The sequence below is a fragment of the Diadema antillarum genome, unplaced genomic scaffold, assembly GCF_040938485.1.
Source record: "Diadema antillarum isolate AM-2024a unplaced genomic scaffold, OU_Dant_1.0 seq00000633_RagTag, whole genome shotgun sequence".
NCBI classification, from domain to species: domain Eukaryota; kingdom Metazoa; phylum Echinodermata; class Echinoidea; order Diadematoida; family Diadematidae; genus Diadema; species Diadema antillarum.
In genome coordinates this window covers 776416-804081 of record NW_027271550.1, presented here as the reverse complement: position 1 = coordinate 804081, position 27666 = coordinate 776416, and the positions used below count along the sequence as shown (strand labels likewise).

Genomic DNA, 27666 nt, shown 5'->3' with positions numbered 1-27666 from the left:
TAAAGAAAAATCTGGTTGCCCGACATCAAATTTTATTGGTCGCGGTCCATCGCTAATCTTGAGCCCTGCGTGAAAACATACATACATACATACATACTTTTATGTAACATGATATAATCAATCCATAATTTGCAATTGTCATGATCCTGGCTAAGCTTCATAATAACATCGCCATATGAAATTTAAATGAGTTAGAAAGTGTCAAAAAAAAAATATCAAAGGCTTCTTCCATCAATACGACAGTAACGCCTACATGAGATTCTGTATTCCTCCTGGCGAAACCAAAACACAATTTCAATCTTCTGAAGTTCAGCGTCGCCTGGAGGATACGAGTATATTATCACTTCTCCAGAAATCTGGCGGATATGAAGATGGTAAGCCGGCTGAAAGCTTCTCAATAATGCCTGGAAAACGGGGTAAATTGCGGTTAGCCACGTAAATCGCCTACATATAGAATTGAGTGTGATAAAAATATCAGTGTAGGCGTTTCGATAGAGAGTGATGTGCATGTAGAGTTTCATCGGTGTTGTTTATATATCTGTAACTTATCACCATGCATGATGCCATACTATGAGTATTGAGTATGACAGCAAATGTCTGTGTTACCCGGCCGTCCACCCAAAAACCTCATAAAGTCGCTGAATATCGATTTTCTATTTTTGGAATCAATACATTTTCAATCCTAAAGCTTTCATACGGAATGTGATTTCTCCCCTGAATTTCCCAAACAAACCACAAAAAATGGTTAAGAACTGGTTAGTCACCTGTTACACATACACATCTTACGTTTGGAAACAATCGGCTTTGAAAGTTGAAGGCATTCAAAGTGGTTGCAAGTTAGACATACAAACACAATCAGGCATTCAAAAGGACCATGGTAGCCCGCTTCAAGGACAATTTTCTGCATCGAATAAATCTTGACCTTTGAATTATACTCAAAGAGTAAATTTAGATTATTTTTTTTAACTTGTACTAGCTTGGATTTCGGCAACATTAATTTACTTTACAGTGTTCTTGGCTAGTTCAAGCTTTTTCACGAAAATGTGTTGAAAGTTGGCAGGAATTCTAACAAAAATGTCTTTAAGACTTAGGAGAAACTAATGTTTCTACTTTATAGTTGCAAATCCAAGCAAAGCTACTAAATAGTAGTTCATGGATTTGTGTTTTGCGTTACTTTGGACATTTTGCACTGCTAAAGTTGTGGGAAATGAAATACTGAACGACTTACAGAGAATGAAATTGTCAGAATTGAATACTAAGTGAAATGACAAGAAAAACAACCAGTTTGGTAATGGCTGATCGATACTTTACTGCCCCAACAGTAGAAAGTTGAACGTATATCATCAAACTACACTGTATATCATTGCAATATAAAACAAAGCTTTTCATGTCTTAAAAGCAGATGGATTCTTGTCTGAGGAATGGTAGCTAATTGGTTTTGACTCATAGGGGGAGCCTAGGATAATAGCGACGAACTACCGATTCATGAAGAAGTGGAAGTACGTTTGCATGTATGAAGGCTATGTTAAAGATGAAGATAATCATTAATGATAGATGTTCGTTTTGTCCAAAAAAGACGACTTGAAAGATAATAGATTTCTTTTATTGACGTGAGATTAGTAAATCAATGTGGAATTTGGTCCATATATTTTCAAGAAATTAGAAATGATGTTTTAAATTGTGTGGTGATTCAGATTATGCAGCAACTTATTGTACAAAATCTAAATATCAAAATTACATTTTTTTTTAACATTGTGAAGAAAAAACAATAAAATATTGAATAAATTATCATGACGATGATATAAACTTATTTTGTATCGTATACGCGTACCAAATTTCATATACAAAGTGCTCCATCATTTGTTTTTGTGAATGATAACGGGAGAAGGGTAACAAAATATGGTTTCGGTTGAAGATATTAGTTTACTGAGTTTTGAAATGATGGAATGGATTTAATTAAAAATAATAATGAAAAAAAAAACAACTCATGCAGTATGGAGGGCTAAAAACATAGAGAGAAAAAGAGAATTTTTGTTAGATTATATTTCATGTATTGTAAAACCATTGAAAACCGGGTTGATATGAATCTTTTTTTTTTTTTTTTTGGTTAGATTATGAGCATAAAGACGTCTAAGTTAATGATGCAGATGCTTTACAACTTTTACATAATTTTCAATTTTCCCCATGGCAAAAGACAAAAATAAAAACAAACACATGACGAATCTCAATAGTTAACACAGCAGACATTGAGCTAGAATACAGCACTCTTAGCAGTATCTGTGAAGCCAGCTTGGTACAATCTTTGAGAATTCCATTCATGTAAAGGTAGGCCTATACATCCAAATGATTCAAGTGATTTTAAACAAAATTAAGGGACTTAGACAGAGATTTTGATTTTGATTTTGCAGATTTTGGTAAAGACCAAACGCAATCACGCATTGTTATTCCTAAATGTAATGATGATCACATATTCTCACATAATAGTGATAAAGAAAGAAAATACTATTATCTGATAGTTTGAAGGATTTAACGGTCTAATCCTTATATATTTCACAATATTTTACAATTATTAGCTAAGTATGTATAGAGTCAGGAGCATAATAAGAACATAATTTATAACGATGGGACATGACGTGCTGTCTCGGCTTAATTAAAGCTTAAACAAAAATAATAACAACAACAGTAGTAACTGCTCACAAATTTTGATTCATTCAGTTGTTCAGAAGGTTGTGCGTGTGAAGATAGCACAAAGGGGGAAGGGGGAACCTGTCTATAAAAGCGTCTCTGGTTATACTCTCGCTCGAGCTGTATAGATAGATAGAGATAGATAGATAGATAGATAGATAGATAGATAGATAGATAGATAGATAGATAGATAGATAGATAGACAAATAGATAGATAAATAGATAGATAGATAGATGGATAGATAGAAAGGCAGATAGATAGATAGATAGGTGGGGGACACATTGAGTTCACTTAGTGCCGTATTAAGGTCCTGTAGACTATAGTCATCCCTGCTGTACTGTATCAATCTTTCTGTGTCGTTCATTGTCATACTTCTCGCGTTTAGAGTGAAGGAGATTGATTCTTAGCTACCAGAAATTCACCGGATGAGATATGAGATACATTCAAGTCTATTGAGATTTTGCACGTGTGTTTCATGAATGCTGCAAAATCACCGCCTCCTCTCACCTATGGCATCTAAAAAAAAAACCAACAACAGACAAACACACACATAAGATGAAGTAATGTCGGTGCCCCAGCTGTAGTTGTAAATCCGCGAGAATCTGCGGATTCTGAGCATTTGTCCCGTCGACAACCACCTGAGCCACCCTCGGGACAAGCTTTGTCCGAGGAGGGATCGGCAGGAGGATCTGTCAGCAGAAGTAGAGCCGTTGAGGGCGTGAGAAGGCTCTGGACATTACTTTCCTTATGTGACACGTTGCTGCCGATGTGGGGATACGATTATTTACAGAATTGTATCACTGAAAAAGTATACGAGAGGCTAAATCTATATAAAATGAACACAAACAAATAATCAGTACACTGACTAAGCTGACACATAAAATCACGAAGAGCGAGTTGAATATCAATGTTGTGTGTGTTTGGTTATAAGCTATCGTTCAACCTGATTTTAGTACATGTACCAACCTAATTGGAACCGCTGATAAACAAAGCTGATACAGTACATAAAATTAAAAAGCAAGAACGATAGAACGCGATAGTCAATAAAGTGTCCTGATGAACCCCGACCAAGGACGGAATATAAAAGAAAACACATACGTTGCCGCTTTCTTGTACAATGGACTCGTTTCTAACGCTTAGAATTGCACATCCCTCATCCATGTCAACACGTTCATAAAAATATTGCAAAGCATAAGGCCGTGTCACACCTTTCCGGGCAAGCTACGAGGGCTTGTAGCGAGTAGGGATTTTCCAGCACGCAGGAGAATTTTCTGCAGGCGGACAAGAATGTTTGCGAGTTTCGCACTTTTGTCTTACCTGCTAGACGCGTGCCACTTACCTTCTACTTGCGTGTATTCCGTGTGACCTGCGTGAGAGCTTTGAAACCGATCCGTTTTCTGACCTACGGGTACTGCGAAGTACCTGCGTTGGAGTTGCCTGCGAGGTGCTGCCGGTAAGGATCTCCTACTGGTGTTCGGCTGCGTGTACCTCTGCAGACAAACCCCCGCGAGTCACTGGGAACAAGTTTTGGGCATGATCAAGGCCTTGTCATGCCGTATCTAGGGAAGTTTTGCGGGTTGATTTGCGGGGAAACAAATTTGCTACCCGGAGCTCTCTGCAGGTGGTCCGCTCATGACAGTACCTAGCACGTATCTTGCCCGTATTTGCCCGGAGGTGCGCACGCAAGTCTGATTTACCCGCAGCCAAGTTTTGATGATGACCAAAACTTTTTCCGGGTGAGTCGCGGGGTTTGCCCGCAGAGGTCCACGCAGAACGCCAGCAGGAGACCCTTAGCAGCAGCACCTCGCAGGCAACTCGAACGCAGGTACTTTGCAATCCCCGTATAATGCGGCGAAAATACCCGCAGGTCACACAGAATACCCGCAAGTAGAACGCGTCCAGCAAGTAAGACACATGCAAAACTCGCCCAATTCCTTGTCCGCCCTCAGACATTGTCCGGTATGCTGGAAAGTCCCTACACGCAACAAGCCCGCGTAGCTTGCCCGGAAAGGTGTGACAGGGCCTAAACACGGTTGCAGGTAAATAGAATTTGCGTGCGCACCTCCGGGCGACTACGGGTGAGATACGTACTTGGTACTGTCACGTGCGGGTCATCTGCGGGGACCTTCGGGTAGTAAAATTTTTTTTTCACAAGTCGCACGCAAGGCTTGCCCGGAAAGGTGTGACACGGCCTTAAAGAATCTGACTTGATTTGACATTCTGACATAGTATGTGCATGATGCATGCATGGTATCATATCCTCTCTAGTTGTGTGTAACTTGATTTGTGTAAGTCCAGGGCCCTGTTTTATGAAGAGTTACAATTGATTATATAGTTGATTTCAACTGTAAGTCTATGGCAGCCTGTGTAGTAAGGAAACTTAAAATCGATTTTATCGTTTGATAAAACGGGGCCCAAAACATAATGTGTAATGTAATTTTATGATGTATAAATCGCTCATAGTGGAGCGATGACTTTATATTAACATCATTTCATACAAAATATCTATCAAAGCAGAAGATTTTTTGTTTTTGTTTTTGGGGATTGCAGAAAAAATGAGTAAGCAAATTGATGTAGGCCCTATAGCTGTACTTGACACTTTTGTCGAAAAAAACCTCCCACATTACGTTGTACTGTATAACAAAGATATCCCATTTGAATGAAATGAAGTCATAATAGTGAAAAAAAAATTTATCACATACAATGTATGACAGTACAAGTTTTTTTTTTTCTCGTGGTATCGACCAACAACAGGTTTTGCGTCGTGCATTCTGTGAATACTGTACAACAAAAATACAGTGACACGCTGCAGAATGATCATCTACTACGTTTATTTCAAAATATATATTCATTTGACAGTTCATTATAAAGCTTTGAGAACATTGTATTATGATAGACGTAAACGTAAACATACTGAATTTACCCCTCACCTTTAAACAAAGGATTGTAAAAGGAGAAAAAAAAACTCACTAAAATTCCTTTAAAACGACTGAAATGATAGAACTAATAGCTTCTATGAACCACTGAACATCACACACTGAGAGACTCAATGAATCATTCAAATGGTCCCGAGAAGTAGTCTTCCCAAACATTCTACACTAGTCATTCACCATTATTGCAGTGAAGGATTCGTGAAAATTGATTTTTAGAAATCCAGCAAACAAAACTATCATCATCAGCCCATGATTGTAAGAGAAAAGAAAAAGGCATAAATGCGTCATAAAAACACCCATGTTTTACATTTTGGCAACATACCGCACTAGATTAGTCATTAAAAAAACCCCCAACATATTACAAATTATCAATAAAAACAATAGAAATCATCTGAAAAAGACCTCGTATAGTTTAACCATGGTTAGAAGCATTAAGTAAAAGTGACGGTAGTAATTCCTTGACACCCAAAGTAAAAATTACTGACGAAAAAATTGGGAAACATGTACATGTATTAGCAATGAACAGTGATACCTCAAAAAATTATTGCGCGACTAAACACTACACTTCGTGGCGCTGTGAATACAAAAACAACGCAAAACAGTGTGTGCTATAGCACTCCAATCCACAGTTGTTGTGGTTTGTTTGCGGTTACAACTTGTAACCGCAAACAAACCACAACCCACGGGCCTAGAGTCTGGCTGAGTATACAAGTAGACGTGTATAAATGATGAAGGAAGATGATATTCAAAAGAACAGCGCTATCAATATCTCTCCAACCCAGACTTGCCGTCTTTCCAAAATCATCAGCGATACATCAGACAATGAGCTTAATTCAGGCAATTCGTCAAATCTTTGGCACATAAGTGGATAACCGGTGATCACAACAGTTAACCACACTACTTGAAAGTCCATCATCGATATCCAGCCGCCCATTCGTTAAGCGAGGTATGACTATTACATCAAGGATAATCAAGAATTTGACATAAATCTCTTGTCTAGATCTTTCCATTGAATCACACGACGCATAGTAAAGATAGATTGCTATGTACTCATAACTACACACAGTATGCTGGGCGGAATTGTCAAGTCGGTGGCGTTAGCACACGCGCAGCATAAAGACGTCCGAAATTACGGAGAGCAGCTTTCTTTGTGACACTGGAGTAAAAGACGCCACAAAAAGATCAACAAATTCAAAGAATTAGTGTCTGAGAGATTCAGAAAAAAAAAAGAATGTACTTGCGTAACGATTCACAAATCACACTTGTAAACAAGTCAACTGAAGCTAAATAGCGCCCTCTTTTGGACGGCTTAATATCAGTTATTACTGCATGCATGATGAGGCTGAAAGAGACAGTTAATACAATAGTTTATTTCCAAGGAATCTCTGTCGGTCTCTTTCAAATAACGATTTACTGATTATAGTCTTCCTCCTTTTATGTTTCTCACTTTTCTTACTTTGCATATTTTATTTCTATCGCCTTATCAGAACTTCATACAACAAAAGAAAGAGCACAACCACCACCAATTTTTCATCCTGTTTCTGAGTAGAATGCATTGATAGGATTTGAAGTGGGTCTCTATAGGAGAGACAATCAGATACAAATTTGCCACACACAGTTGGTAAGTTCGCCTACCATATTCACACCAACAATGACTAATGATATCAAATTGTCCATAATTGTGTCAAATTATCTCCTCAGTTTACAAAAGAGCAGTAAATTGAAAATCATTGATTCTGTCTAAAATGTCATCATGGATGATTTTTGTGCGCCCATGATCCAAAACGAACGATAACCACCATCTAGCCACCTGGAGTTAATTTGGTGAGTATTGTTAAAATACATTTTAATTTTTGTCAGTGCCAACACACTCATAAAGTGGAAGCTGTCAGTGCATATTCAAGCTTGTTTTCCATGAGAATAATGATAACAAGCTGTCACAGATGGCTTTCAAAACTCAAACTAATGATCACTTCTCCTGTAGAAGATTCCCTCAGCACTCACATGGCAGGACAGAGCTTACACATTATACAAAAATGCACTTTCCAGAATGCAGTAGCACCATCACACACAAACACATTTATGTATAATGAAAGGCATTTTTTTATTCTCTTGGTTTTTTTCGTGTGATACTGATTTACAGATTTGCCATTTTCCAAAGTCTTGGTTCAAGGCAACTGGTCTTCAACATGACTACAATACCGACCCCAGCTTTTGATAGCTGGGACTCCAAATCACACTTTCTTGTCATGTAGCTCCCACCTTTTCAATAAAGAGGAAATTTCCATGACAATGACATGATCAATTGATGCAAATTTTGCTGATCTTTTTTTTTTTCTGTCAGTTCCTGGTTTGTCTGTTTTTTTGTTTTGTTTTTCTTCTGCATTGTGTGTTCCACCTTGGGTAATTCTTCTCTGAAACATTGTAAATACCACGCAATATGTACGGATTGCAGAGATAGAATTAATGCCAATGAAAATTGAATGACTATAAAATTACATCACTGATTATCTCCCAAGGATGCTCTTCATCTAACAAAGAAAAAGAAAAAAAATGCTTGACTAGTTAATTGACAGCTGCTCCAACTGTGCCTGGCTGGAACCAGGTCATCATGAGTGTAGGTAACCGTGGTACTTTTCAGGGAGTGTATCCAGGAGACCTGGGCAGTGGAAAAGAAAGAGAAGAAACCAACTGAAACCAGTGTCTGTAGCAATTGAACGACTACTTGGACATAACTATAGCTGACTGACAAATTGCCCTACATTGACATTTTTTTTTTAAAATTCAGGCCTGCATGCAACAACTAACTTAAAGGGGATGGCTAGTAACTGATCAGTGGGAATGCTGGGGGATGATTGTTCCAATCCGTGTGGGATTCATTTAAGAGTACATTATACACGTATATCTATTGTTATGTGAAAATTGTTTGCTTCAGAATGGTCTCATATTCAAGTAATGTGCAATTTAATGTTTCCAGGTTAGCATGCCTGTACAGTGACGGGGCGATCGTTAACATTGAACTGCACATTACTTGAATATGAGACCATTCTGAAGCAAATAATTTTCACACAACAATAGATATATAATGTACTCTTAAATGAATCCCACAAGGATTGGAACAATCATCCCCCAGCATTCCCACTGATTCCCACTGATCAGTTACTAGCCATCCCCTGTAACATGGACTTGAAACAACACAAGAAAAAAAAAAGTCAAATAATCATGTGCACATTCGCAGCACCACAGGGTATATCATATAGCTGTGTTTTTGTACTCTTTTTTTTCCTCCCCATCATAAAAGAATGAAATGAATAAAAATGAATGAATAAATCTGGTGGAATCCTTTTGATTCCCCTGACCTTTCTCCTGCAGCCAGGCCCTGTTGAAAAGACGGGCGTAGTATCGTTGTCCAGTGTCACACAAGCATGACACCACAGTGTGACCGGGTCCCAGTTTCTTGGCAACCTGCAACCAGTCAGAACAGTTTATCAAGTTTACGTATGCATGATTGCCTTCATCAATGCTCCTATACTAGTTAATCTCATATGATTTTTAATTTGTAATAAGGATGTAGAATGGTATCATGCATCAGACATGTCCAAAAACAGAACAAAATCAGCAGTCATAAAACAACGCAACTTCCAAGCCCCCCCCCCCCCCCCCACCCCTCCAGATCTCGGCCGTCAACCGCGAGATCGCAATGAAAATTGGCACACACATTGCCTATAATGTAATCTAACATACCATGAAATGTTGATTTGTCAAAAAATTATCATTTATGCTTAATTGTGCTAATTTATGCATAATGATGCATGAAATCAGACTATTTGGTATAAATCACAAAATACAGCTCAAAACAGGCAAATTTTTTGCGTAAATATTCTTTTTAGTGTCCTTAGCAAATTAATGTAAGAGAAAAAAATTGTGATATCAGATTATGTATTTCTGTTTTTCGACTTCATGTTTTTCATTGTTTTTCCGATGAAATTTGTCTGTGACATCGTTCCGAACAAGAAATGTGTTATAAATTGATTTTAATCAATAAAACCCCCAAATAATCATGCTTTTATGAAATTTGCCTGTAAGCACAGTTAGCATTGAAATTGTATACAAATTCATGTTTTTGAACAATTTTTGGTCTGACATGCACGCACATATTTATGCATAATAGGCATTGCAAATTTGGTGTCAAAAGATGCGGGAGACTCGAAAGAAAAAAGTCATGAAACGTCACAGAGATAGCTTTCAGCAATAGCGATACATCGTGCGAAACAGCGAGCCCCCCCCCCCCCCCCCCCAGGCCTAGTTAGGGTTAAAGCCCCTTCTAACATTTGCAGATTTAAAAAGAAAAAGAAGAAGCTTTATTGCTTGAGAATAATACTGTTCTAAAATGTGAGGTAGGGATAAAAATAACCAATATAAAAATGTTAATCAGTGTAATCAATATTAAGTATTGTTAAATATACAAAATATGAACAATACACAGTAGTTTAATCAAAATCCCTTTCTAGAATAAACTGTCACCTTGACGGTTTACTAAGAAAATTTGTGACGTCTCTTTATACAGTATTAGTGGTTTCATTGCAAGATTTTGGTATGGTGGGGTGTTTGTGATACAACTAAATTATATGTACTTTGCACTGAGCACTCCTAATGTTAAAGAGGGGCTTTCATTTATGAGATTTTGGGGGAATATTTTGCCATTTACATTTAAATTAAACTCACACACACATGACTGGCAAATGACTACAGTGCTTTATCCTCCCCCCCCCCCTCCCATTTCTGTTTATAGCAACAAGAAAATCAGGAGTTAAATGCTGATTACACTAATGAATCACAGGTGGTTTGAAGCATGCACAGATGCATGTGGTGCAGCCCACTGCCATAAAGCCACGTAATAAATATCTCATTAGTGGATGCTTACAAACTCTACAGAGATTAGCTGGATTTGTTATTTGCATCCCCCCTCCCACTTCCCCATGATCAATGGATGGCTCATTGATGAAATCTTATACGATTTTGAGAATCAAAGGTGCACCCTTCATAAGATCTCAGTGTATTTTTAGGATTTGCAGATTCTGTACAGTATTACTTTCATTGTCATCTAACTCCAAGAAAGCTGCATTCTGATTTCCTCTACAAAAGTATAAATAAACACAAAAACCGAAAAAAACCCAACAGCAATAAACAAGCTCCTTTAGACACTTTGTCTCTCAGGATGGTGGTACATAAATTGTCTTCCACACTGATTTGAGTGGGATCACTTTAAGTGTTTGCATCATCAACAACTGTTTCTACTTTAGTTGGAAAACTCAAGCACTACACAAGGCATTTATCTATGACAGCAATGATAATGCCCCTTCAGTAGATTACACTTATGGATCCGCTTGTCTTTTTCCCTGGTGTCATAACACTATTCCATCAACCATCAACAGCAAGATGGTGCAAAAGGACAAGCCACAGATAGCGCTAATGATTATTCAATCAGAGAAGTTTACATGACAAAACATGAATGGATATGTCTTAAATCAACAGAGAGACAGATGGCACATTTGACACTGAATACAGTCCAATCTCAATTATCTGGCAAACTCTTATCTGCACTTCTCAATCATCCTGATGTGTTCACACAGTGAAGACAAATTTTTAAAAAGTGATTTGAAAGTCAATTTTAACTCACAAAACTCACAAGATTCACCTATCACATTCCAACAGAAACAGGATGTGAATTACATCAAAATGTTTTCATTTTCATTTATATTCTTTTAAGTCCTATAAATTCTGTACTTTGTTGTATCTGAAGTGGTATGCAAATGTACATGGATGGTTATATGGACTATCTTCGTTGCTATGGACAATCAGGTACACAGACCAAGCATACCTTGATTGTTGGGACTTTCAAGTAATGTGTTTTCTACATACAAATGTCGAATAACATTATAAATATCAACTGGAGTAACTTGTTCCTTATTTTCTTATCTTTCTTTTGGCTGGAAGGAGAAAATTTTTGCAAGCAATATCTTTTTTTTAAATAAAAAATTAAAAACATTCATTCTAATGTAGCACTAGAAAAAGAATTGAAGAGCATCAAGTGCAATCTACAGTTGGTGTTTCATCCACATTGAAGCATCTTTTAGTTGTTATAATTAGTGAGTATACAGGCTTAGCACAGCTTTGGTATGATAACTGAGATCAACTTTAATACCTCACTTAAAAAAAAAAACACACACACAATACAAAACAAAAAAGCAAGACACAAACACACACACACACACACACACACACACACACACACACAAAGTTGCAAAAATATCTACAGCTGTTGTTGTTGGGGTTTTTTCAGAATGTGGTTGTTTGAGAGAACTTTTCCTGGATCTAAAACAAAGCATAATAACCAGTTTGCAGGCATACTTCTATAAATAGTTTTTATAATATGTATCCAAGGATGTAGAGCATAGACCATAAATTGCTTGGATGATATAGAGAGCATTTCACAAAACATCACAGGATGATTGCCTTATCTCTTGTTTGCCACTGCTATGTGCAAATAATCTGCCAACTCGGAAAAGCAAATTGTTGGAATACAAAGTGCTAGTTTATGGGCCAATCAAAATACAATGGAATCATTATAGAATGATTAAGTGGCACTCGGCAGCAAATCTCAAGTAATTACTTATTTGCTCTCGACAGTTTACGGGCTAAATATTGACGGGTAGCGGTCAAAGATTGGAGGTGGGGGAAAGATCAGGCCTAAACGACCCAAGTCCCCTTCCGGGGGCTGTAAATACCTCACATTCCTCTGCATTTGATATGTGGATTTTTGAAATTCCTGCACATTAAGGGTTTCTTCTTCTTCTTTTGTTCAATTCAGTCAAATAAGGATTTGTCATATAAGATAATACCTATAAATGACTATTCAATGATAAAAAAGAGTTTCTCAGAATCAGAATTTAACTAATCTGTGTTCTAAAGCACAGATGCAGAAGCAAAAAGAATGAGAAAACCTGTGGACATGACTTTTTGGCATTCTTCTAAATGTTTAAGATTAATAGGATTACGTTTTCTATATTCTTTCCCAATGTGTTTATAAATGCGTACGGACTGGTGAAGAAGGTATGCAAGTATTAACTGAACATGAATCAGCAAAATACAGTATGAAATAGTGTTAAAGTATGAAATGAAATAGCATATGATGCATCTTACTTGTCATGAACAAGAGAGAGTTGTGGTAAATATTCATAATGGAATCCCTCCCTTCCCTATTGATTTCTCTCCCGCTGCCCCCCCCCCCCACACACACACACAACACAAATATCCAGACAGCAACACCCTGCTGACTGAACCACAGAGTCCATAGAGCTTGGAGATGTTACCAGTACTTCTTTTCGTTATGGAAATTTTCTTTTCTTCTGCATGGAAGCAGACTAAGAACATCATATATATGTAGAATGGAGTCATCACACCCTCTACATGTACATGTATAACAATAGGGGGAAGGGGGAAGGGGAGAATTCTGTCCGGTTGTCCTATCTGTCTTTGAATTCACACTTAACCAGTTGAGGATGAGTACCGAGTATACTGGGGTAGGTGTCTCTGGGAAATGCATGTTGTGGCAAAATCAACGGGTTAAACTGGTTCTATATAGTAGGTTTCGTTTTCCAGGTACCGGTAAAACATGCATTTCTGCCTCTCTGTACATTACAATGAATGGGAGCATCATGGTAAGCATGATGGTTAGATTTGTAGCATGTAATGATTGCTGAGATGACGTTTGGGGAGAGATTCGCTGGAAACCTCCATGTCCCTGGGACCAAACATTGCGAAGGAGTTTGGTGAATGATGTTGACAAAACACTTTATAGAAGTATGTGGCCTTGCTACTGTTGCGTTACTGCAGTTCTTAGAATACAAACCAACTGGGATAGCTGTAAAATCCTGACAGACTCGTTGGAGGTCAACACTAAACAAAAGGCATGAACTAATTTTCTCTAATCAATTTCTTTCTTCTTCTTTTTTTTTTAAAGAATTGACCTTTTTGCAGTCTTTATAAAATCAACATCAATTGTCAATCACAAAGACACTTACAAAATTTATGGGTGACAATGGGCGATATGGATTATAAAAGTTCAGGAAGCAACATTATCAAGACTTTATAATTCCCATGAATTCAATACAGAGAGAGAGAGAGAGAGAGAGAGAGAGAGAGAGAGAGAGAGAAAGAAAGACAAGCCATTTTGACCAACAGAGAAAAGTCATAATCAGCATCATGACCGACTTATCAATGACCATGCAATGTCGACTTCGCATGAGCACACAATTACTCTCTTTTTCTTTTTGTGGAAATGACCATGTCGATGTACTGTCCTACTGACCAGAGTCTTTTAATTGCCATGGAAATATGCAGGCATTATGAATACATCACAATATTTTGAGTCTACTGGGTTAAGAGGATGGAGGTAATATAAGGTAAATCATTCGTACAGGCATTAAAATTCTGTGTATCTCTCAGCTGCCATCACATGAAATATGAAATGCTAACAATCCTCCTCAAATCATTTTAACCTGTTGAGGATGAGTCCCGAGTATACTCGGGCAGAGGTTTATGGAAAATGCATGTTGTAGCAAAATCAGTTGATCCTCAATGGGTTAAAGAAGTCAATGAGAATCTGGTGAAACAAACAGTTTTGCTCTGAGACCTTCCTCTCTACATTCAAATCCCTGACAACTATAACATTTCTTGTGACCAAGGATAAAAACAAACTCCCCCTCAAAAAAAAGTCCCAAATTGACGGGGAGTTTTCGTCTTCATTCATTTGTGCTTCAATCTCCACACACTCTGAAAATCAACATACAGTGTAGATTTGAGAAGCCAGCTATCTCTGAACAAAATAATTTCGTGAAACAAAACAAGAAATTTAGATAAGATCTTGGGATGTTGTTTTTTCTTACCTCCACAGCTGCCACAACATTCAATCCTGATGACGCTCCGACAAAGAAACCCTCTTCACTTAGCAGACGGAATGTCTACAGAGGAGTAGATAATATATGTCGCACAATGTCAAAGAGCCAAAAGGGGGATGCAATACACAAATCAGGGATACAAATTCAGCGCAATATTTGCTCAATGTTTTTAAATGGAATGTGACAGAAGAAAGGCAGACAGGATTACGACAGAAAGATAGAAAGGGAAAGAGAAAGAGATAAACAAATGGACCTGTATTTGAATGGCAGGTACCATGTATAGTGGACAGGCCCAAATTGGTATTCGTATAAATTCTGCGCTGATTTGTGGCAGTACAGTGAAACAGAATCGAGATTATCAGAAAAAATATTATTAAGCATGATGATGTGGAAAAAGATCTGGCTCACAAATTCAAAGAATCCTGAAATCGCTCTTTTCCAAGCCATGCCCTACCCCCATCCTCCCCCCTCAATTTTATTGCACATCTATATATGCAATACATATACTATCTAAATTCCACCCATTCCTTTTCAAGACAATGGAATAACTTTTTTAGGTCACCTCTTTTGACCTTGCACTTTTTCTTGATCTTGCTGAATGTTATGAAGCAAAGGTTTCATCACAAAAAAATGAAGAGTTGTCGAGAAGGTATGTATAGAAGACATAAGTACCGGCTTCAAAAATAAAACTACAAACACACAATTTCTGCTCCGCTAGTTCATTGTCACTGTGAGAGCTTTGAGAAAAACTAATGATGCAATATCAATACCTCCATAAAAACAACAAACTCTGTGAAGAGCATATTTGCTGTGCTATGATCATAAAGACAGCGCTGTTGACATTGGCTCATCACAACGTCCTTGTGACCATTATGTCGGCTCCGATCATGGCTTTTATTGACTCTTAATCTGTTTATACTAGTGTAATCATAATGCAATTAACCCTGTAAAATGAGATACTACTCAAGCAAGCACAACACACACAGACAAACTTTTGGTTGAACTGCATAATCAAAGTGCCTGGAAAACCTTATCTAGCCACAAAACTTAAATTGAACACTATTTAAAGACAGCACCTCGCACAAATATAGCAAGCCTATTGGTTATTTCAGTTGCTGCTCCAGTTTTTGCTATTCATAGCAGTAATTTTTATATGTCCTTGCATAAATATAGCATGGCTTAATATCAGTTGTGGTTGTTGCTCCAGTTTTTGTTTACAGCAGTAGTTTTTATGTCCTTGCACAAATATAGCAAGCTTCATATTGGTTGTTGTGATTGTTGTTCCAGTTTTTGTTACATGTAGCGTAAGTTTTTATGTCCTTGCACAAATATAGCAAGCTTAATATCGGTTGTTGCTGTAGTTGTTACAGTTTTTCTTTAGCAATCATTTTTATATGTCCTTGCACTAATATAGCAGGCTTAATATTGGCTGTTGTGGTTGTTGCTACATGTTTTTTGCTACACGAATGTCATTTGACCAAACTGGCACAATATCATACGTTTCCCTCACAAAATATAACACTTCATAGAAAACAGGCATTTCTTTTCCAAAGGTGACTGAGAATATATTTTGTAAGGGGGCATGCATCTCAACAGATTTGCTTTGACTTATACACAATGAATGTTGTTTGCTCAACATGCGTCCTTAAAATTCATGGCAGCTGTAAGCTTGTATAAAGTTTGCCCTGGGCTTGACTTGTGTAGCAACAACTCACTTACTAAGACAAAGCCAAGCTTTAAAGATTAAAAAAGAAAAAAAAAAACTTAATCACGACATGCATCACTAAACTAATACTGAGGCAAATTATACACAAATTATATATTTTCATTCCTTAATATCTGCTTAATTTGAGGTAATTTCTCTGGATGAGGCTGAAATCCCAATGACCTTTTGCCTAGTTTTCAAGCATGATGGAATGTAAAAAATCTCTTCTCATTAAGGGAAACAACAGGATTTCAAGTTTTACAAGAGAAAATAAAGCAATCACACTGATATACACTGAAAGACCTCTCACCCACTTTACACTTGTAAATTCTTGTTTTACAAGAAGCAAGCACCACCAAGATAGAGTAAGTTATCCATGTTTTTGATCTTTTGATTTACTGTCACCAAACAGTGAAGTATTCAAAGAGGATTTACAGAAGATGTAGCAAGAGCATGACCTTTCCTCCAGTTTGCAATTCATTACAGTATTGCAGTTTTCTATTGACCGGTCCCTTATCGCTGGCACTTTAATTGGAATTGATTGGTGTGAATGCTTTCTTACAAATCAGAGTGCAATCAGATGCACAGCACCAATTGTGGACCATTCACACTATTTGCAGACGGGGTCACTGGGTGAATGATGTTGGGTGAAGACAACAATTGATTTGGGATGTTCATTCCTACTTCTGTATAGTGGTTCTAATTTTCGAACAGTGCAGTCTTACGGTGAAAAAGAGCATGCATATTGTGCACAAATTTTTAATTTGTTTTAATGATGTCACATGATTCATGACTTTGACTTGGAACAATGCAAAAAGTTATATTTTCTGTTCTTTTCCTTCCACTATGCTGTTGTTGTTGTTGCTGTGTTTTTTTCTGACAGACTCTTAAACTAACTCATTGCAAAAATCAAGCTATAGATGGTAAACCTGCAGCCTCTCGGCACATAGGAAGACAAATCAAAATATTTCATGAAAAAACATTAAGGCAAGAAAAGAATAAACTGCTAGCAAATAAATCATTTAAAATTCAAGTTTAGTGTGTATGCATTACAATCATGTAACCAGGTAAACATACACAATAATGAGTATTGTAATCACTGTTGGACTGCAAATCAAATAACACGCGAAAAAGTTGTTATGCCTTTGGGCAATAATGCACTTAAAATAGCATAAGCGTTAAATCGCAAAAACAGCATCTGGCAAATATGTAAGTGACTTCCTCATTTGAAAAAATATCTGTTTGCAAAAATAACAGCTTATACAGTATCACATATGCAAGGAATATGTAGGTGAAACATTGATGAATTCATTAAACTGCACAGTCATGACATATTTATAAAGCATTTCATTGGGTACAAGATCTATGACCAAATTACAAAGATCTCCTTAATGACATGTGGAGTGTTTTAGTTAGGAAAGGGAAAGGTGGAGTAAAGAATTCACTGTTACTTGACTGACCATATTAACGGCATCGACATCCTGAATGCAGATGGCTTCGTCAACGGGGGCGCCCTTCATATTGTTGGTGACACGCCCCTGACCTATGCCCTCGGTGATGGAGGAGCCGGGAGAGCGCTCTATCTTGCCATGGGTGAAGAAGTTGTAGAGGACGCTGCCCTGGGGGTCGGCTAGCACCACCTTCACATCTTTGCTCTTCTCCTTCATGTACATCCCCACACCTGTCAAGTGGCGCATCACAGAAAGAAGAGTGTACATTTATTAACCCATTGAGGATGAGGTGATTTCGCTAAATATTGCACACAGTTCCCATAAACACCTGCCCGAGTATAATATTTGTGACTAGTCTTAAATGGGTTAACCTAATCAGGCCAAGAAACTATATTTTAGTGGTTTGGTGTAAAACCTTTTTACCATAATTTTTGCAAAATCTATGGTTATTGTTTCATTCATGAGGTAGAGTACATAGGTTCTTTCATATGATAGCCTATGTTGTTGTTGTTGTTGTTTTGATGTGAATGTTTGTCTCATTTGCAGAATTTTTAAAAGCCTCTTAACACCCTAACTGTCCTTCAAGGTGCAGACGAGCTAAATGACGTTTGGCATTTTATCGTAGAATCATGCCTACATATAAGAATTGGAAAGCAGTTTGGCTTTGCCAATAAACCACACAACGAGCTTTCAAAGAGTGCTAAACATACCTGCCAGGGTTCCACCAGTTCCAGTTCCAAATGTCACAGCACTCACCTTGCCCTCTGGAAACAAACAACAACAATAATAATCACAATAATGATAAAAATGATAATGATAATGATAAGGATGATGATGATGATGATAATTACAACAAAAATAATAATGATAATAATAATACTAAAGATGATGATGATGATGATGATGATAATAATAATAGTAATAGTAGTAATAATAATAATAATGATAGTAATAATAATGATAATAATAATAATAATAACTAGAAAAGCACTCTGAGAGCGCAGACCTCCGCCAAGCATGCAGCTCATTTCCACCACTGATCTTGTTCTTCTATTATTTCCACCCATACGTACTGCATTGTGGGCAGAGTCGCCCGAATCCCAATATAGATGCCTTTGTTACGTCATAAACCCTCAGCTGCACGGTGCGCCTCGCCCCAACAGAAACTAGAGCACGCACTTTAGTGCGCGCATGCAAACCTCAAATGCGCGCAGCCTGAACTCGCAAGTTCATTGACCCTACCTGCCAAAATATCAAAAATCCTTCATAAATTCCCCCAAAATTCTCGGATCACTACCAAAAGTTAATCGTTTGGTACTTGTGTCATTCTCAACCTTTCCTGCAAGTTTCATCCCAATCTGTTAACTTCTTTTTGAGTTATTTTGCGCACGGACAAACGAACGAATGAACGAACGAATGAACGAACGAACAAACAACAGTAACGAAAACATAACCTCCCCCCTTATAATAATAATAATGATAATAACAATAGAATAAAAAATATGAAAGCACAAATATTAGAATAACTGTATATGGCATTTATTTCGCAAGTCTAATTTTCAGTGAATCGGGACTTTCCGATAATTTCACAAGTGGTTAAACTAGCAATTGTGGAGTACAAGTGATGAACAGAGAAATGAATGATTGCACGTCACATTCTCAAAGGTCATGGCCAACCTGTCTGCTGCCAGATCTCTGGTCCTGTGGTTTCTATATGGGCCTGGCGGTTGGCAGTGTTGTCAAACTGGTTGGTCCAGATGGCATTCTCCAGGGAATCAGCATAGCGTTTGGCCTTTGTGACAAAAAGCAGAAGGCAACAAGAGCTAATGAAGCAGTGCTCCAATTAAAAGCAAATATCAAGGATAATGAAATAAAAAAGTAAAAAATAAAGAATTATGATAAACACCATATAGTCACAATGGGATGAAGAAAAATAACCAATGATCTTTCCCTTAAGACCAGTGAAGATTGCCTTTTCGTAAATAACTGCGAGAATAGGAAAACTATATAAATGCTCACACTTCTTATGGCTAACATTACGAGTCTTATCATGTGCAAGTTTTGTATAGATGGGAAATCACATCAGAAAGTAAGAATTGTGAGAAAGAAGAAGAGGGATTCAACATGAATGAAAGTATTTAATGTTACCTACAGCTCTAACAAAATTCAGCAGCATGGCCGTTTCCTGCCTTAATTTGCTTTCAGATCATGCTGAAAGGTAATAAAAAGAGTTTTGTTTGTTTTCTTTTAATGTGCACTCAGATCTACAGAAGGCAAAAGCCGCAAACAATTTGCCAAAAGTGGTATGTAAGCTACCTAAGTGCAAATTATCAATGGATAACCACTTGTTAGATAATAATCATACACATCGCGTGTGACAAAAATGTTTACTAACACCTGTTGAGAACGTTGAGATTATCTACACCCTTCAGTGCCTCATTCATGTACACTTGCTGCTGAAAGAGTGGTACATGGCCAAAGGTTGAGTTTAAATGTGCTTCAAGTATAAAAAAAAAACCAAACAACTTGAAAAGTGCACAGAAATTAGGGTGAGATTCTGTATAGCAACAACAGTCTATCATCTGAAAAGGTATGACGTTTAAATGCACAGGTCACTTCTTGATAACACAGTTCTGGAATAGGCCTGGGCATCAATTTATATTTGTGGCCTTTTTTACTTTTAGATTCTGAGATAGAAGTCAACATAGAGGTATTAAATCTCTACTACCCCCTTTCAGACAGATGCACCTCAATGTCAATTTTGGCGTGACTGTGTTTGCTCGCTCTATGGGCATAATGGGTGTATAATGGCACTTAAGTTATCTACGAGTAAATAAAGCGTTGCCTAATTATCTCTTCTTGAGATACTAATTACTTAATAAAAATATGAAAAACAACAATGACATAGATTTGGGATGCAGTTTGTGGTGCTACCAAATAAGAATCAAAGTCCATAAAGGTCTCTAAAATCAATTATTATTTCCAGTTTAAAACTTCAGTATGACCTGAAGGAGAAAATCTAGGTTTCATACACATATTTCGTTCCATTGTCTAATGTGTAAAGAAGAGGATATTATGATAGTCTATAATTATAATATGCCAATGCCAGCAGCACTGAATCAAGGAAGGGCATGGGAGAGGCAAAAAACTAACCATTTATTTTTACCACCACCCATGCACCATCCAGCTATCATGCGAAGTCATGTTGCAAAGGAAGATCAAACAACACAATGCCATGATCATCATATTATTGTACTGCATTGCAGACCATCCTTAAAACAAAATTCAGACTACCTTCATTTCAACTGAGGGCTATCAATTGCAAATCACACACACATGCACGGTCACATGCATACATACATACACACACACACACACACACACACACACACTTTGTTTTATTTCAATTTCATTCATTGATATACATTCCACTTGAATGTTTACAAAATAAATGTATGAAATGTAATATCTCCTGTCCAGGAGTACACTTGAACCATTCTACTTGAATGTTCTGGTAAGCAAATGTACAGATATGCACAGATATACAAAATAAATACATACAGTATAATATCTCCTGTCAAGAGGTATACTTGAATCATTCTACTTGAATGAAGTGTTCTTAAAGAAAACACACAAACACATACACACACAGACAAACACACATATTATATTAGACATCATTAAAAACACAATTATGATTATTTGTGAGATATTTAGCAATTGTCCAAGGTCTTGTTTTCTATTGTAATAAATCCAATACCTTTTTAACTTTTTTTTCCTTGTCTGAGGCACAGAGTTTACTCATAAGTTTATAATTATACTTCTGTGGGTACATTTCACTTTCCTCGGTGTTCACACAGCTTTGTCAAGTTACATAAGGACATACAGGGGGACAACTACTGTATCGACAGTGACATTGATGCCACCATACTAACAAGTCACACATAATATCGTAATGTGCATGAGAGAATGACAGGAGTACATTTGTATGCGATTCAAGAAAGCCGTGCCCGGGAGAACGATGCAAATGCTGGCCAGGCATGTAAGCATAACACGTGCCTTGCATGTACTCGTATTGTTCTCCCGGGAACACTTTCCTTAAATCGCGTGCATTCACGTCATTTTCCTGGGTAAATGATATGTTAATCAAATCTATTTTGGCCTACATTCATCATGTACAGCACCATGGTTGGAGAGGTGGGGGGGGGGGGGGGAGGGTGTGACAGGGTGATAGGAGGAAAGGTATTACCTGGTGATTGTAGTTGTCTGGATTGTCAAAAGGCACGGCAGGAACGGGGAAGACTTCTGCTCCGAGGAGTCTGAGCATGTCAATCTTCTCTTGGCTTTGTGTGTTGGGCATGAAGATGACACACTTGAAGCCCATGGCATTGCATATATGGGCTAGACCAATTCCTGCATGGACAGGGAAACAAAACGCATCATGAAATCCTCGAACGCATGACAACAGAACAATGTCATATTGATTTTACAAACACCAAAACTTTCACTGTAATGGTAAGACTGTCTCTGATATCATACATAATGATTATTCCGCTGCCATTTCTCTTAATGCAGTAATGAATCAGGCTTTACTTAATAACCTTGAAAATATCTAAAATGCTTTACACTGCAACATTAATACACACATCCTAGGGGGAAAAAAAGAGTCTCTACTCTGGGAGGGTGGTATTCCTATTCCACACCCTACCCCTGATCAGTTGCTTTACTCTTGCTATTAAAGGGCAACTGACATCAGAACAATGGTCTGGATAAGGCAACAAAGCTTTTAGAAATATAAATATGTATATATATATATACATATATATATATATATATCATAAATGAATCATACATCTGGTTTACTTTTTGTTTTTCATTTCAAAATCATTATTTTCGAAAAAAACAACAACAACAAAACTTCAAACAACTCTTGATGAGGTCATATTCCAATTATATTGTAAGTATAAGCTGAAACTTTGAGTCAAGCACTATTTATGCCCTTGAAATAAGGGTAAAGTCTTAAAAAGTTTGGCATTGCTATCAGGGGAATTTCATCTGTTCTGAAAATGTTTGTGGTCACGTGTTTATGCCAGGATAATGTTTCAAAACTAGGCACAGCCTATAAGATATAGGGTAAAATCTGACAAAATGACATCTCAGAAGAGTGTATTACCATGTAGGCATGAACCTGCTAATTGCATTTGGAATCTGCAAATCATGTATTATTTTATTTTCTTCCTCCCAAGTGGTTTAACCAATCTTGTTTGCAAGGATACACAGCATACAATGCACTGCTTTTTGTAACTGTAGAATAGCTGAGCTTGGAAAAACAAATACTTTAATACCATGCCTCAGTACATCCCATAAAAGCGATCTTGGACTCCATTTACCTGTGTTTCCTGCAGTCCCCTCAACTACAGTACCACCAGGTTTTAGACGACCTGCAATGAAATCAAACACCATCATCAAATTCACATCATTCCTGTCCATTTTACTTCATCTCATCAACATTGCTTTGTGCAAGATATAAAAGGATAGCAAGGCATGTAATTTCATCACCTGACAGTAGTGAACAGAGATATTAAAGTGGCATACTGGCAAGAGAGACTACTTTCAAACAAACAGATAAAAATTACTTTTATACGGAGGGTAATTTGAGAAATCCTAGTCAAATTGAAGAAGCACCATTTCCTGCACATCAATGTTATAAAATCTTGTACTTTAACCTTTATACACAAAGCGCTGAATATGCTTTCCTATATTCTCAGGCAAGTTTTATGTCTCTCAACATAACATTTATGATGCAACTTTATCATGCCAGTCCCTTTGTATCATGGACTATCAGTGTTGTATGTATTATGCAAACCACTGCATGCAGGAGTCATTGACTTGTAACTACCAATGCACATTAATTTTTTTACTGCCTGTTTTCCCAAAAATGTGTTCTATTTTTCATGCATGTATATGTGTCGGTATTTCTGGACACAACTTGAATTTTCTCCTTTTTTCTCTCCATGATTCAAGTGTGGTTTCAGATTATGTTAGTCTCACAGTTTAAAAAATATTTCTCTTCACTTACAGTTTCCTCGAATGATTAGTGATCACAAATTGAAAATTTTTGTATTTTTGTTTTATTCATGAGCTGCTTTGTATACACAATATCAGCATGATCTATCTTGAGAACCTAAAGGTCTTTTGAAAACAAGGGCTGCTATCATTTATTACACTGACTATAGATACATGGCTGCACCAAAGTGAGCATCTAATGCACATATGACTCATTGCAGTGCTAATATTTTCAGCTCACACAATTCAAAACAGCAATTTGTTTATTTTTCTCCCTAAATTTGGGAAGCCTCATCAATCTTTCATGAAGCATACCTTCATCAATTCCCTGCTTGATAAGGAACAGGGCAGCTCGGTCCTTCACTGACCCACCGCCATTCGCAAACTCCGCCTTGACCATTATGTCACATCCTGTCTCTTCACTCACTTTGTTGAGTCGAATGAGGGGGGTTCTGATGGCCACCAAGAGATAATATATGAGGCATCCATAAAAGTATACAGATATGGTATAACTATAATTTCATTTGCTTGAGCACTTGATGAGAAAAAAACAAAGAGGTAAAGATGGAGCTGGAATAATATCGCCTCAGTTCGTTATGTTTCCTACACTTAACTTTGTGCACATAATTTTCTTTACACTCAGCTATGTACGCCAAGTGTTTAGAGAGAGGCACTTGTGTTTTTTGTTTTTCATAAATCATCTATGATATGTGATTGTCTTCTATTTCCCAGGTCTTAAAGGAGAATACACACCTATAAAGAAGGCAAAGTCAAGATGCCTCGATACAAATAGCTGTATTATCATTTCCTTCTGTAAAAAAAAATTATTAAAATTACCTGTTAGTATGACATTTTTGAAATATATATAAAGATAATGATCAAAACAACCACTTCAAAATGTAAAATATCTTACCTGCCCACCATCCCAACAAAGCCCATGCGTACATCCTGCAAAAATAAAGCAGAGACAGTGATGTGAAAAAACAAAACAAAAACACCTTAGAAAGCCTTGTTTCTTAATAATGCTGATCATTCATGGTTTTGATTATAGAATTTAGTGGAAATGAATCATACAGAAATTTCATTTCATGCAGCATGCATGGTCTAACTTACATATTAAGTTTGTTTACAACAATGAATATTTGGCCTAGTTTCTCTCACACAATAAACAGCATCTATCAATCAATATAGGTGTGACCTCAAACATAGGAAGAATACTAAAAACCTAAAGGTACATCTTCGTTGTCACAACATTTTTGTACACTTCAAAAAAATCTGTAAAAAATGAGAAATAAAATACTAGTATATATTTTATTACTGGCAAAAAAAAATTGTGTGCTTTAATTTTTGTGCTGATTTCATGTTGCGCAAAATTCTCAAAATTTCCATTTGAATTACAGTACCTAAAATCTTTATGATTATATATATACATTGTATATATATTATATTACATATATTATATTATATTATATATATCATATATCATATTTTACAATATAATATATCCACAGACATAAGCACTAATCTACAATTCGCTGATTTAATATCTTCAGTCTCATTTGGGGCCACCTGAAAACCATTACGCCACCTGAAACTCTTGCCCACATTACCCTTCTGGCCACCTAAAAAAAAGAAGAAGAAAAAAGAGCAAGCTCTGTATGATAATATGCATTGATATATCACTGTCAGCACTCCTACGGGCTTTCTTTACAAGCCTATAGATATACGCAGTTTCAACTGACGACACTCACAGACAATGGACAGACTTCCTTGTCCCCCCCCCCAAAAAAAATTCTGGAGCTTATGCACAGACACATGCATACACACACACTTGACAAGTGGTGGAGCATTACGTATTATCTTTGGGGAATATAGTAGACTATGGAAGTCTTGCCAAGATAGAGGGTATGTGAAATAATCACCCCCCCCCCCTAGGCTTATCTCCATACCTTCTATACTATTAATGCATACATGCAGATGTAACTCTCAGATCTTGTCAGTTATCATCTTTATCATTCATGTCATGCATCAATAGAGAAATTAGGAAATAGGCCCAGCCGCAGTGCGCGAGCATCTGTGTGTTAGCAAGCAAGGTTAGGTTAGGTTTAGGGTTTTGGGTTAGGTAGATAGGATTGTATCTATATCGTTAAAATTAGTTGAGGGACATTAGGAAGTCTTCCCAAGAATAAAAGGGAGAAAGAAAAGAAAGAACGAAGGAAAACAGGAAAGGAGGGATGAAAAGATGCTATGCAGCGGAAATTGGCCCCACTGCTGTATCAATCACGCAGAAACGGCGTTGGGTGGAAGCCACATTCATGAGTAATATACTGTGAAAGAAAACCCCACCGCTGTGCTTATGTACACCACACAGTGGGGTTGAATTCACGAGTATAACAGCAAAGCCGCCATAGTATATTAGAGACAGGCAGTGGTGGCGCCTATTTCAAAAGAATGCTGAAAACTCCATAGACAAACCACTCTGGTCTTGTCTTTCACTGACACTAGTCTTTTCATCTTCTCTCTCCCTCTCCCTTGCTCCCACTCTAAGGTCAGGATAATTTACTATGCCATCAAGACATATCAGACCCAGGGGCAGGGCCATAAATCTTGCAAACGATGACCAACAGAGACTCCAACCCAAAGCGCCTTCTGATCTGGAGATTCTCCCGCCTGAAACCCCTAGCAAACGGGAGACCCCAACTTGATGTGTGCGAAGCGCGAAGTTCCTAGGGTTCTAGACGCTCTCTTGTGCTATCTAAGGCTTATTTTTTCAACATACGATAGAAATAAGTAAGAAATCCCTTCTAACGGGAGACAAAGAGCCAGGGCGGGAGAAATTAAATCTCAAACGGGAGAACGGGAGATTTTGCAAAAATGGGTTTTCGGCGGGAGATCTCCCGTCGAAAACGGGAGAGTTGGAGTCTCTGGACCAATGATCTATAAAGTAAACAAGAAAGTAAATTAGTGTAAAATACAAAATGTGTATTGTATTCTTGTGAAATAAAACTTTTGAAAGCTAACCTATTTTACATGTTTTGCACATTTATTCTAATTTATGACATAGATCTAGTTCTAAAAGACTAGAGTCTAGAGCTAGACTAGCTAAAATGACTGCTATGCTAGACTGCTAGAGTATATCTGCAGGTAGGTTTACCTATAGAAAATAATCTCTACGCTCTTTTAAAGCTCCATTTCCATTTTAAGAGTAGCGTGTCTTCAGTTGTTTTCTCTACGAACGTTGTACCTTGGTCAATGATGATGACAGCGCATTTCTGCTGTGTAAACAAGCAACGGCCAAAAGCAGCATGCGCATGGCCATGGCATGGTTCATAACACAACAAAACAGCACAGAAAGAAACGGGTGGGACTGTAATCTATTCCCTGCCCTGCGCAATCTAGTGGCCCTGGGCAAAGCCATGTCCAGAATTAAATTGCAAAGGCTTTCAATTGAAAGGTATGCCCGCTTGACTTACATTTGAAAGACATCGCAGAAGTCTTCCATGATGCTGCTGACAAGCTCCTAAAAGCTCCCTGCTAATTCTCTGCATTGCCGCAGACATATTGGCCATGTAATTTGTCCAAGGGCAGCTGAAAAGAGGGGGCGGGGCTTAGAATAAACACAGACTACCGGTATATCACGCTGTTACTACTTGCTAGACTATAGTACGTTGTTGTTGTTATTTTGATTTTTTGGCGTGTATCATTCATTTATGAATATTTACGCCTGAATATGAATTTATGAATATTTACGCATGTACTGGTATTATATTCTTTCATCAAGACACCCATATTCTCCATACAAATAATGATGGGGGGGGGGGGGCAGGGGATATATGCGTGTTACCACCTGCCTGAACATACTTAG

At 37.4% G+C, this 27666-nt stretch overlaps 1 protein-coding gene across 1 annotated transcript; it reads right to left on the bottom strand.

Moving 5' to 3' along the window:
- Positions 1 to 7600: 7600 nt before the first annotated feature.
- LOC139736214 (uncharacterized) lies at positions 7601 to 27400 on the bottom strand. The gene is made up of 11 exons (XM_071646948.1): positions 27275 to 27400; positions 24715 to 24749; positions 24117 to 24253; positions 23126 to 23176; positions 21985 to 22148; positions 19413 to 19527; positions 18446 to 18499; positions 17745 to 17965; positions 14568 to 14642; positions 8979 to 9084; positions 7601 to 8278 (listed from the first exon to the last, which is right to left on the bottom strand). Exons 1-11 carry the CDS (start codon positions 27368 to 27370, stop codon positions 8229 to 8231), a joined length of 1104 nt encoding a protein of 367 aa, XP_071503049.1. The 5' UTR covers positions 27371 to 27400; the 3' UTR covers positions 7601 to 8228.
- Positions 27401 to 27666: the final 266 nt, after the last annotated feature.

Excerpts from the sequence above, each read along its gene's own strand:
- LOC139736214 (XM_071646948.1), bottom strand. The coding sequence starts at position 27,370 with ATGGCCAATATGTCTGCGGCAATGCAGAGAATTAGCAGGGAGCTTTTA. Across the intron at positions 19,528-21,984 it reads CAGACAACTACAATCACCAG|GCCAAACGCTATGCTGATTC; the intron begins GTAATACCTTTC and ends TTTGTCACAAAG. Across the intron at positions 9,085-14,567 it reads ATGTTGTGGCAGCTGTGGAG|GTTGCCAAGAAACTGGGACC; the intron begins GTAAGAAAAAAC and ends GACTGGTTGCAG.